The sequence below is a fragment of the Scyliorhinus canicula genome, chromosome 13, assembly GCF_902713615.1.
Source record: "Scyliorhinus canicula chromosome 13, sScyCan1.1, whole genome shotgun sequence".
In the NCBI taxonomy this organism is placed as follows: domain Eukaryota; kingdom Metazoa; phylum Chordata; class Chondrichthyes; order Carcharhiniformes; family Scyliorhinidae; genus Scyliorhinus; species Scyliorhinus canicula.
In genome coordinates this window covers 108,984,874-108,997,546 of record NC_052158.1, presented here as the reverse complement: position 1 = coordinate 108,997,546, position 12,673 = coordinate 108,984,874, and the positions used below count along the sequence as shown (strand labels likewise).

The following is a 12,673-nucleotide window of genomic DNA, read 5'->3' as shown; positions in this document are numbered from 1 at the left end:
TGCAGCATACGCACCTTAGAGTAACTGACCAGATTAGATCGAGGAAAGGCTGGGTCAGTCAGGTCTTTCACTCGGGACTGGAATAGTTTTGGATGTGGGCGGTCGATACATTATGGTCAGTGGGAAACTGGAGGGGGTGCAGGTGGTATTTGTAAATGTGCATGTGCCAAATTGGGATGATATGGAGTTTATAAAGAGGATGCTGGGGAAGATACCGGACCTGGACTCACATAGATTGGTCATGCGAGGGGATTTCAACACAGTTATTGACCCTGGCTTGGACCGGTCAAGCTCAAAAACGGGCAGGGTGCCAGCAATGGCAAAGGAACTAAAAGGATTCACGAGGCAAATGGGGGGGGGGGTGGATCCATGGAGATTTGGGCAGCCGAGGGTGAAGGAGTTCTCCTTGTACTCACACGGGCATAAAGTGTACTCCCGGATCGATTTCTTCATTTTGAGCAGGGCCTTACTGGCAGGACTGGTGGACACGGGGTACTGGGCAATCACAATCTCAGACCATGCTCCACACTGGGTTGACCTGCAGGTGAGTAAAGACAGTAACCAGCGCCCGCACTGGGAGTTAGATGTGGGACTTCTGGCTTACTTTTGGCGAGCGGCTGAGGAAATGTATTCAGAACTACCTGCAGGTCAACGACACGGGGGAAATTTCAGCAACGATGGTCTGGGAAGCACTTAAGGCGGTGGTCAGAGAGGAGCTGATCTCGATATGGGCCCACAGGGAGAAGGTGGACAGGGTAGAGACGGACCGACTGGTAAAGGAGATACTACAGATCGATAAGAGGTATCCGGAGACCCCAGAGTCAGGGCTTTTAAGGGAACGGGGGAGACTGCAGGCGGAGTTCGGCTTGTTAACCACAGAGACAGCGGTGGAGCAGCTGAGAAAGGCGAGGGGGGCGATGTAGGAGTATGGAGAGAAGGCCAGCAGAATGCTTGCACAGCAGTTTAGAAAGATGGAGGCAGCCAGGGAGATAGGGAAGGTAAACAACGGAGATGGGAACCTGGTTGGAGATTCAGCAGGGGTGGATAAGGCGTTTAGGGATTTCTACAGTAGGCTGTATAGGTCGGAACCCGCTACGGGGCCGGAGGGGCTGAGGCACTTCTTGTGGGGGCTGAATTTCCCAAAGGTGGACGGGGAGCTGTTGGAAGGGCAGGGTTGGAAGAGATAGTGGAGGGTCTGAAGGCCATGCAGGCGGGTAAAGCCCCGGGGCCGTACGGGTACCCAATGGAGTTTTATAAAAAGTTCTCTGGGATATTGGGGCCGGAGTTGATGAAGATGTTCAATGAGGCAAGGGAAAGAGGGGTGCTGCCCCCAACAATGTCACAGGCCACGAATACGCTGATTCTGAAGCGGGACAAGAACCCGGAGCTGTGTGTGTTCTACAGGCCGATATCCCTGTTGAATGTAGATGCCAAACTGCTGTCCAACATTTTGTCCTCCAGGATTGAGGATTGTGTTCCAGATGTTATTAGGGAGGACCAGACGGGGTTTGGTAAGGATAGGCAATTGGTGGCCAATGTAAGAAGGTTGTTAAATGTGATCCTGATGCCCCCAGAAGGTAGCGAAGTGGAGATAGTGATCGCAATGGATGCAGAAAAGGCTTTTGATCGGGTAGAATGGGATTATCTGTGGGAGATACTGCGACGGTTCGGATTTGGGCGGGGCTTTATCGACTTGGTCAGGTTGCTGTATCAGGCTCCTGTGGCAAGTGTACGGATGAATAGGACAATATCGGACTATTTTTCACCTGGGGGAACAAGACAGGGATGCCCCCTCTCCCCACTGTTGTTCCCGCTAGCTATAGAGCCATTGGCAATTGCTCGGAGAGCCTCAAGGGGCTGGTCCGGGGTGGGGTTGGGGGGGGGGGGGGGGGGAGGGGGGGGGGGAGAAGAGCACAGAGTCTCGCTCTATGCAGACGGCCTGCTTCTGTATGTATCGGACACATTAGAGGGGATGGAAGAAATCATGAGGATTCTAGGGAATTTTGCCCGGATTTCGGGGTATAAGCTAAATATGGGCAAAAGTGAGATCTTTGCGGTCCAGGCGAGGGGACAGGAGAGGTGATTGGGGGAGCTGCCATTTAGATTAGTCAGGGGAAGCTTTGGGTACCTAGGCATTCAAGTGGCGTGGGAATGGGACCGGCTGCATAAATTAAATCTGGCCCAGCTAGTAGACCAAACGAAGGACGATTTTCGGCGATGGGACGCGGTCCCGTTGTCATTAGCTGGAAGGGTGCAGACGGTGAAGATGATTGTCCTCCCAAGGTTCCTGTACACGTTTCAATGTCTCCCCATCTTTATTCCGCGGTGGATCTCTAAAGTATTGACATAATTTTTCTGATTGTTATTGTAGTTTTTGGATAGAATCTTGTCCCCTTTAAGAATGCAATTCAAGCTAGTGCATGGTGCCTCGATGACGTGGGTGTCAATGAGTGGGTTCTTTGCAGGGGTAGAGGATAGGTGGGAGAGGTGTAAAGGGGCACCAGCTAACCACGTTCACATGATCTGCTCATGTCTGCAGTTAGTGGGGTTCTGGGGCTCAGTATTTGAGACACTAGCAAATATTTTAAGGCTGAAGATGTTACAGGGTCCACTTGAAAGAGTTCATCGCTTTTTGGGGTGAGGAAGTTCCGGGGCTGATGGAGGGAAAGGAGATGTAGCGGCCTTCACCACGTTGATCGCCCAGAGGTGAATTTTATTGGAATGGAGGTTGGAGGAACCGCTGAAGATGTCACCGAATTCCTTAAACTAGAGACGATTCAGTTTGTCCTTCAGGGCTCGGATGGGGGATATGGACAAATGGAGGCTGTTCTTGTCTCTGTTTCCGGATCTGATTGTTACCAGTGAGTAGGGGGGGTGGTTTCGGGGAGAAAAAGGGGAAAAGTGTCAAATTAAGGAGATTGTATTTTGTTAGTGAATTATTGTTTGCATATCGTTATGTATGCCTGGATTTGAATAAAATGAATTTTAATAAAAGAATACTTGCAGGGCAGGACCAATTCCAGGTCCATACATGTCAGCATTCATCCGCTAGCACCATTTTCTCGTAGATGGCCTCCTATTCGGCTGTGCTGCAGAAAAATTAAGGATTTGTGATGCTGCAGGCCTAATCAGAGGGATTACAGCTCTGGATGGATGGCCGTGGCGGAAGGAAGACATGGGTGCTTCCAATGAACGAGGATGACTGCCAGTGGACCTCCATCTTGTGGTATCCTTTGAAGATGTTTATAGTTTTAAATCCCTCTACACGATTGTCTGCGACCACAGCAAGGACTCATTGATCCATTCAGCTTCGGTGGCAGGATTGAGCGGGCCTGAAAGAGGCCTTGCGGGCTCACTAGTAAACTTTTTCCAGGCACCTGCCAGGCTTTGGCCTCAGCAGGGAGATCCCAACAGCGTCCCCAAACCTTCCCACAATTGAACAATTAATTATGCAAAGTGACTAGCAGCTGGGCCATTGTTGCCTCGACTCCACCTCTGCCAGAATCGTCCAGAGGCGGGAATATGTTGACAAGACACCTTACTGTCAGATCTTCTTCCCGATCTTGTTTTCAAAGTCGCCCGGCAGTCCAGGAAGTGTCCACCCATTGTTTGCTAACACTAAGCGCTATCCTTAAATTGAATAACAGCCTGCTTCGATGTGCAACAAGAAATAACATCTAGCTTAATGGATGGCAGAATGGGATTCTAGAAATGTGGTTTCTGTATGGACTTTTTATTTGGTTTGGGTAAGAATGGTCATATAGAAGGTCATATATATGCCTGTATTAAAACCAAGTAAATATTTTATGGTTCTAGATTTTGTGGGCTAATACATCATGTATGCGACTTTGAAAATGTAGGTTTCAATACAAATCAATGGATTTGTTTGAACTTTTAAACTAATCAGTAACTGTGACACACAACTATATATTTAAATATCCGATTGATGCTAAATACAATAGCTCCCCCCTATAGCAACTGCAATCTAGAGTGGAAACCCTAAGACTAGTGTTTGTCAGGGAGGATTAATGCATTCCATGAGATAGTCATGTTTTTATGGAGTGCCCATTCAAAAAAACAAACAAATAGAACAATTATTCAGACAAATGAACTAGAATAAGAGGGAAAGAGGGCAATGGAAGAAATAATGAAGATGTTCAGATACATTTTAAAAAAGACTTGCTGAAGTCAGGTAAAAGTAAACTGATTGCACACACCTCTGATATGTTTCGTCAGCTTCTCCAGATGCAGTTTTAAAATAGAAACAAAAAAAATGTCAATATATTAAACAATAAAATTTTCCCCTCTTATATCAAACATATTATTGCATTAAAATTGTGTTTTCTATAAATAAAGTAGTTGCACAATAATGACAGAATCCACAGTTTGCCCCAAACCTTTGACGGTTTATAATTTTTTGGATCTTTGGAAAGAAGGTTATGGTTTTCCATACAGAGGTCTCAAGCTTAGTAGCACATCCGCTGATAAAAGTAAATGTATCCCAGGTCTTTAGGGGGTTTCGCTGAGGCACAGACTTTATGATCATTGTAGATCACCCACCTGAATAGAAGAAACGGAGATGCAATTAACTAATGCAAAAAAAAAATTATATTTATAAAGTGCCTTTAATGTAATAAAATATCCCAAAGTGCTTCACAGGAGCGGTATAGAAAAAAGTATGAGAGTGAGCCATATAGGGGTATTAGGTCAGATTACCAAGAAGTAGGTTTATGGAGTGTCTTTAAGGTGGAAAGTGAGGTAGAGAGTTGGAGTGATGTGGGAAGGATATGCCAGAGCTTGGGGGTGACTGCAGGCACAGCCAAAAATGGTTCAGCAATAAAATCAGGTTTGGAAGTCAGAATTCGGGAAGTGCAGATATCTCAGAGGGTTGTGAGGCTGGAGGAGATAACAGTGATAGGGGGGTTGCAGGGGTTTGAAGGGTTGGGGGCGGAATCAAGATGTTGCTTGACTGGGAACAAATGTAGGTCAGCGAGCACAGGGATGAACAGGAATTGGTGAGAATTAAGACACGGGCAGCGGAGTTTTGGATGAATTTGGGATACCAGCCAAGTGTGCATTGGAATATAAAGTCTAGCGGTAATAAGAGCAGGAAAAAATATATTCTTGATTCACAGCAATGAACTCAAATATTTTGGTGGACTCATAGAATGTACATACCATATTATTTTGTTACACCGTTCAATTGTTTTTTCTTAAACAACCAACTAACTAATAAGCAAAACACATGAGCTTTGACAAAGAGTCATCGGACTCGAAACATTAGCTCTTTTCTCTCCCTACCAATGCTGCCAGACTTACTGAGATTTTCCAGCATTTTCCCTTTCGTTTCAGATTCCAGCATCCGCAGTAATTTGCTTTTAAGCAAAACACATTGCCCACTATCCCGAGTATTCCTATTACAGATCCATCAACAGGAACAAATTGGATCTACGCTAATTCTCTGTTCAAAATTGGATTGATGCTAATATAAAGTTATAATAGCTCACATAAGTTTAGCAGTTTGAATATCCTTTCCAAAGAAACTAGTGCTTACCTTCCCTCCTTTTTGATATGGCAGACATAATGACCAGACATTGTGGATGGTCCCATATGGCTAATAAAAGCAAACAGCTCGTATCCTGCAGATTAAAACAAACCATGGATAATTAAGCTACCTTTTATCTAAAGTACAGTAGCAGCATAAAATACAGAAAATACCTATCAGAATTATTTTCCTAGTCTGACTTAGAATCTGTAGGACTTAAAAAAGATGTTGGCTGGATTCTCCATTCCCTAAGCCGTGGGTTTCCCGGTGGCACGCCGTTCTCTGGCAGTGATTCCTCTTCCCTGCACTTGTCAATAGAATTTCCTATTGAAGCCAACTCACACTGGCGGGAAATGAAAGCGTTCCGACCGTTATCTTTATTACCTTCTTATCTGCAGAGTGATGGGGAGAAGGCGGGTTAATGGCACTAAGTGAATTGCTCAGTCGGAGAGCTGGTACCGACACGATGAGGTAGATGGCCTCCTTCTGCACTATAAAAATTCTGTGATTCTGGGTTGCATAAAATAACTAAATTACACGTTACTGAGATCGAAAACTCATTCTAGAAAATAAAGCAATTTAGTCAGTTGTGACAAAGAGTCATCGGACTCGAAACGTTAGCTCTTTTCTCTCCCTACAGATGCTGCCAGACCGGCTGAGATTTTCCAGCATTTTCTCTTTAGTCAGTTGTGCACCAGTTGCTGAATTCTCCCATGCCCCTGCAGACAGATTAAATGGAGAATTCGTCACAAAACCTAAAAATTGGCCAGCATGAATTTCCCATAGGATTTTCCACTGCTGCCGATCAAAGCAAATCAGGAAACCCGCTGATGGCCAATCTGAAACTGATTTGCATCCCGCTAATGGAATGCAGGTTAAGGCCCGACAGGAATCTCCTCTCCCACACCTAATTCTACAATGACAGCAGGAAAACACACCAGTCCAGAACACTTCTGCAGCACCATGCAAGAGTCGGCACTGATCTGAAGAATGCCTGGTACTGCCTCCCAATCTCGGGATGGAGGCCGCCGGTGACCCTGGACCCTGGAACTCCACAGCTGTGGTTGGGGGAGCCTCTAAGAGGTGGATCATCCAGCTTCCGTGTTAGTAAGAAGGTCCATCCTCCAGCCTCAACATGTTCCTGGAGATCCAGTTTCTTTCTTCAATGGCAGATCAGTGATGTTGGATGCCTTTTCAATATGGCACCCAGAACGTGCGCAATCAAGCTCGGTCCGTGGAATATGGCGCTAAACTATGGTGCATAATTCATGATTTTGGGGCAAGAAGAGATGGCGTGGTTTCCCATCATATTCTACAGCGGGAAACACTCCCTGTCCCCATCCCAACCACGGGGCGTAATGCTAGATGGGAGAATTCCACCCTTTACATTATGAAATTACTGAACAATTCCTGAGTAATTCAGCAGCAATATGATTTATGCTTCTGACATAGTTTGGCAATGGTCAGAATTGCTTGCATCATAAGAACATATTTTAAAAATACGTAACAGAGACATCCAAGTGCTGGGGTTAGTGCATGAATTTACAATGTCAAAGGTCAGAGCTGTGAGGAAGGACTGACGAAATTTAGGGTGCGATTTAACGGAAACATTTCTAAGTGTCATTTTGGGTGATTGGTGGAGCGTTTCTTGATGGCCGCTTGGCGAGATCGCAGCCCATATTTAAAAACACTTTGTGCCAGAAATGAGCCCCCACGAGCTTCTCGCCATTACTGTCTCGCTGTCCGATTCACCAAACCCGCGTCTCAGCGCTCTCTCGCCTCTCAATCCCAGTCAACAGACAAGCATGGCAGCGCACAGACCTGCTCCTCGCTTTGGCAATGTCTACCCACCCAGGCTTCTGGACACAGTGCAGGCAAGACAGGACATCCTGGGGTCAGAGGACCAGCTGCATGGCCACCAATACTGTCTGGGACGGAATGGCAGCGGCTGTCAGTGTAAGCAGCATGACCAGGCGGACAACCGTACAATGTTGGAAGAAAACCGACAACCTCCACCGAGCTGCAAGGGTCAGTTACCATCTCTCTTCTGGCATCAGTTGCCCATGCCACCACACAAATTTCCAACTGCAGCCCTCCCCCTCCCAACAAATCACTGTCTGACAGCTTCACCACATCCAGCCTCGTGCTTGTTCCTCAGCAGCTCCTGGCACCCGCCAGCACAACCCTTCATGTCCAATTGCGGTTCACACGCATGCCACCTGCTACAGACCCTCCAGGACCCATCAAGCATGCGACTCACAAACAGAAGAAGATACCAGAGATCAGAGTCCTCATCCCCTATGAGGGATGAGCCCTGGAGATCGCTGGTTTGACCGAGGAGAGAGCAGTCACCGGCAGCGAGGTTGGCCTGCATCACAGAGATGGGGGTCCACTGCCCCTTCACCCAGGTGACCTATCTCAAATGATTGGTTCATGTCAGACAAAATTATCCTCCTACTCACTGACCATATGTTTATTTGCTCACAGGATCTCCATCTGATGGGGCCCGGCCATCCCACCCCCTCCCCGGCCGGCCACCCAAGAGACTACCTCGGAGGAGAGGTGCGAGGAGACCACCATCAAGGCATCACAGCTAGCACCCCCACCTCCCACAGCACAGAGATACACACCTTGGTGGGCGACATTAGAGCACAGGCTTTAGGGCACAATCTGATGAGACCCATACAGCTGCTGATGCACATTAGGTGGTGGCAGGAACAATCAAAGGAGTCAGCAGTCAGAGGTTTGCTGGATCCCAGCACTCAGCTGAGTCCCAGTCAGATGCAGAGTCTCTGGACAAGGTTCTCCCAGCGCTGATGCAGATGCTAGGACACGGCAGTGAAGTTCGGGCTGGGATGTCAGCGACATTCCAGCAGGTGCAGAGCCAATTGGAGGAGTCCAAAAGGCTGGGGCGCAGGCGATGATGCCAGCAATGCGTGGCAACGAGGCCAACACTGCTAGGGTGGCAACCGCAGACGAAAGCCTGCAGCACGAGGTCAGCTTCTTGAATGATGGTGTCCAAGGCATGGATCAGTCTGTGACAACCATGGCTGAGGGTCTCGACATCATGTCCCAGTCGATGAGTGACATGACCCAGATGTAGGTGGACATTGGATGAAAACAAATTACTGCGGATGCTGGAATCTGAAACCAAAGAAAAAATTTTGGAAAATCTCAGCAGGTCTGGCAGTATCTACTTTGACAAAGGGTCATCTGGACTTGAAACGTCCGGTCTTTTCTCTCCCTACAGATGCTGCCAGACCTGCTGAGGTTGTCCAGCATTTTCTCTTTGGTTGCAGGTGGAGGCACTGTAGAGTATGTCCCAGTCACTGAGGAGCACCGCTGAGAGCGTCGACGCCATGGTGACGACAATCAAGAGGCGCCAGGTGAGGCACAGCTAGATGACACAAAGGCGTCTGGAACTCCAGCTGCCCTCCCTCGCATGGAGTCCAGCAGGGCCCCATGGGCACCGTCAGGGAGGAGGAAATGCTGGGCCTGCCACCAAGGAGATGACGATGATCACCGGTTCTTCCAAATCTCCCCCTTCTGACACAGTGCATCTCAAGGGCACCGGGCAGAACAGGGTGGCACTGTGATGCCAGTGACACCGGTAAGTCGACCGGGGTCCTCCGGCTCCAGGTCCTCCAGAGGACGTCCGCCAAGAGCATCAAAGCCCGCAGGGCCCGGAAAGCGGCAAGTTGTCTCTATCAGCAATGTGCATCCTGGGGACAAACCTGGATGTAGCAGTCGACCACGTAATGTCAAGAAGATTGTTGATCATCGAGTGGTGGGAGGGGTCACAAACTGTAACTAGGGGGACTGGAAATGTCAAATGTTCACTATTAAAACATGTTATACCTGATAGATGTGAAGCCTCTGTCACGTTGATATGCACAACAGGCCAGCTTCCACCCTCGCCCCCTGTTGCCCTCCGCTCCCCCACCCCCACACACAGTAGTCCAAGATTGAAGCCTCTGGTGCAGACCCTGTTCAGAGGATGCGTGTGAGCTCGCTATCAGCAGAAAGACAGGAGTCAAAATTTGGCATAAATTGAGGAGCACAGTAGTCGAGGGGGGGAGGGGGGGGGGGGGGGGATGGGAGGAAGGGGGAAATGAGGGGAATGGGAGGGGGGGGGTTGAACTGATGGACAATGCCTTGTCCTATGAGAGGTGGGTGAGGATGAGGATCTCCCTGTTACTCCAGGCATGCCGGACCCTTGTCTTCAATCCTCCTCCTGCAGATGCTAACCGGGCCCATCCACCATCCTCTCCTGGTCCATTTCCTCCTCCTCCTCAGACAAGGCCACATGTCCTTCCTGAGCTCCTCCAGCATGTCGCCTCGCTGCTGTGCCAGGTTGTGATGCAGGTTGTGGAAATTACAGCAGACCACCACAAAGCAGGAGACCCTCTGGGGGGTGTACTGCAGTGCACCACCAGGGCAGTCCTGCATAGAGTCCCTATAGTGCAGAAGGAGGGCATTCAACTCATTGTGTCAGTACCGACCCTTCAAATGAGCTACCCATTTATACTCCCCCTTCCATCCCAACCTATCCCAGTAATGCCATAATTGAACCTGCACATCCCTGGACACCAAGGGGCAATTTAGCATGGCAAACCCCCCTAACCTGCATACTTTTGGACTGTGGGAAGAAACGGAGCACCCGGAGTAAACCCATGTAGACACGGGGTGAATGTGCAAATTCGACACAGGCAATGAGCAAGGCTAGAATTGAACCCAGGCCCCTAGCACTGTGAGACAGCAATGTAAACCACTGCGTCACCTTGCCACTCCCATAGGAACCGTATTTGGAGCAATCAGATATACTGTTCAATGACAGCACGGGTGGCAACATGGGCCTCGTTATATTGGGTCGCTCCCTCAGTCTCTGGCCTACGCACTACCAACATCAGCCATTATCTCAGCTGGTACCCCTTATTTCCCCCAAGAGCCAACCTATCATCCTGGGGTGGTCCTCAAAGACGCCAGGCATCTCAGGATATGCCAGGATGTAGCTGTCATGCACACTCCCTGGGAAGTGTGCTCGCACATGCATGATCCGGAGGTAGTGGTTGAACATTCAGAGAGTGGAACCCCTTCCTGTTCCTGTTAATGAAGGGCACTTCCCTGATGCCCTGGTGGGTGCAAGCCAACTGTGTGCTATCAATTACCATCTGGACCTGGGACATCCCAATGCTGGCAATGAATTAATCCTGCGGCCCGGGCATCAGGGTGGTCTTTGTCCAGCTCAAAGTTGATATAGAATGGATAATAGCATTTAAAGCAAGAAGGTCTACGTCAGGTTTTGTCCCAACAGCTCTACAGGAGCTCCTACACCACAGGAAATTCTAGAAAGCAGCCCACCACCACCTACTCAAGGGAAACTGGGGCTGCGCGATAAATGCTGGCCTTGCCAACAGTATACATGTCAGATAATCCCAGGACCAATAGGATTAGGAGGTGTGTATAAAATTCAGAATGAAGAAGGTTGCTCATTTTAAATCAGTTAGTTCCTCTGCAAAAATAGAAGAAAAATAAATTTCAAATAAAGGCATTAAGTCTTCGCATGATAATTTGAACGTCCCAGTTTCAATGAAACTGACTAGGTGTTATTTTTATCACGTTCTACTCCTCATTTAAGAATTCTATAAACTGCAGGAAAAATTACACTGTGATTAGTTGATCATCACTTTTCAATGCAATCAAATGTTTTGCATTACAAATGGAAATCAAAGAACAAAAGATTCTTTGTGTTCGGTGGGAAACTCACCACACAACAGAAATGTAACCTTTCATATTAGACACATGCTACCGTGAGAGTAAGTTTCAACAATCAGACAGATAATTAATGCAAGAAATCAGCATTATGTTTTTTCATTAGATTTTACACAATTACTCATGCCTAATCTGTGGCATAATTCATTTTATAAATTACTTTTGTTTAATTTTGTAAACCTAGATTTGTTAACCGGCAGCATGTGTTAACGCAATCCAGGTGGATTTATTGTTGTGTATTCAGGTTTGTTCCTAGTTGGAACAAGGTCATTTTAAGATTTTGATTACGTGACGTATCAATTATGTCACTGCAGATTGGGCGGGCTAACAGTCAGTCTATTCTAGCAGCCTGTGAGAATATACCTGTCCAATAAAGCTCTTGTTTATTTTGTACCTTTTTGGTCTGCAAGCCTGTACTTTAAAAATACCACTAAGAAACTGGCAATGAGGTGGTTGATCCGCACCTCAAACATCCGAAAAAGAACTGCAGAAATCCCGTGGAGTAAGAAATATAGTCAATCCACGCTGCAGCCATCCAAAAAAGGATTAAGATTTTAAAAATTACTACCAAAGCCACAACAGAGGGGTGCCAAATAATAGCAGCAACCATTGAAGGAACCAAAATTTAAACAAAGACCTCGATGAAAACAACATCAAAAGAAACTTGCCAAGTGCTCTGCCTGGAAAATTTTGGATCAGTGCTTCCCTTACTGAGAGTAGCAAACAAAGTAACAAATACCCTGCAACAATTAATAATAATAATCTTTTATTGTCACAAGTATGAAGTTACTGTGAAAAGCCCCTGGTCGCCACATTCCGGTGCCTGGTCGGGTTAGGGTTAGTTTGGTAGGGGAATTTGGTAGGGGAATTGAACCCGCACTGCTGGCCTTGTTCTGCATCACAAACCAGCTGTCTAGTCCACTGAGCTCAGCCAGCCCTTAATTAAGAGCTTGGGCAGTTTTGCAACACGCCTTGCAAAATTGGAAAGTAACAGGGTAAGTTCAGGCTTACCTTGTTCAAAGGGGAAAAAAACAAGCTAGTGCAAAAAACTTTGTGGCACATTGTGCCTATGCAGTGCCCCTTCCAGCCTGGCAGTGCCAGAGTGGTAATGCCAAGGTGCCCTAGAGCCAGAGAGAGAGTCAGGGTGCCATCCTGCCCTGACCACGCAGGGGTCTTCAATGGCCTGAGAGACCCTCCCAGGTGCTGTGATGCCTGGTCCACATTTGGACCAGCACTAATTGGCACCCACGTGACATCTCACTGGGGAGCCGGTGAGATCACGGGATGCCAAGATCAGGCTTCTATCTTGCTAATGAAAATGAAATGATGAAATGAAAATGAAAATCGCTTATTGTC

At 47.6% G+C, this 12,673-nt stretch overlaps 1 protein-coding gene across 1 annotated transcript in view; it reads right to left on the bottom strand.

Annotated features, from left to right (window-relative positions):
* Positions 1-4,041: 4,041 nt before the first annotated feature.
* Positions 4,042-12,673, bottom strand: part of usp13 (ubiquitin specific peptidase 13) — a 138,795-nt gene continuing 130,163 nt past the window's right edge. The window contains exons 19-20 of the mRNA XM_038816610.1: positions 5,555-5,639; positions 4,042-4,560 (exon numbers count right to left, since the gene is read on the bottom strand). Coding sequence (XP_038672538.1) covers positions 4,467-4,560; positions 5,555-5,639 — 179 coding nt within the window. The 3' untranslated portion in view covers positions 4,042-4,466. The remainder of the gene's footprint in view (positions 4,561-5,554; positions 5,640-12,673) is intronic.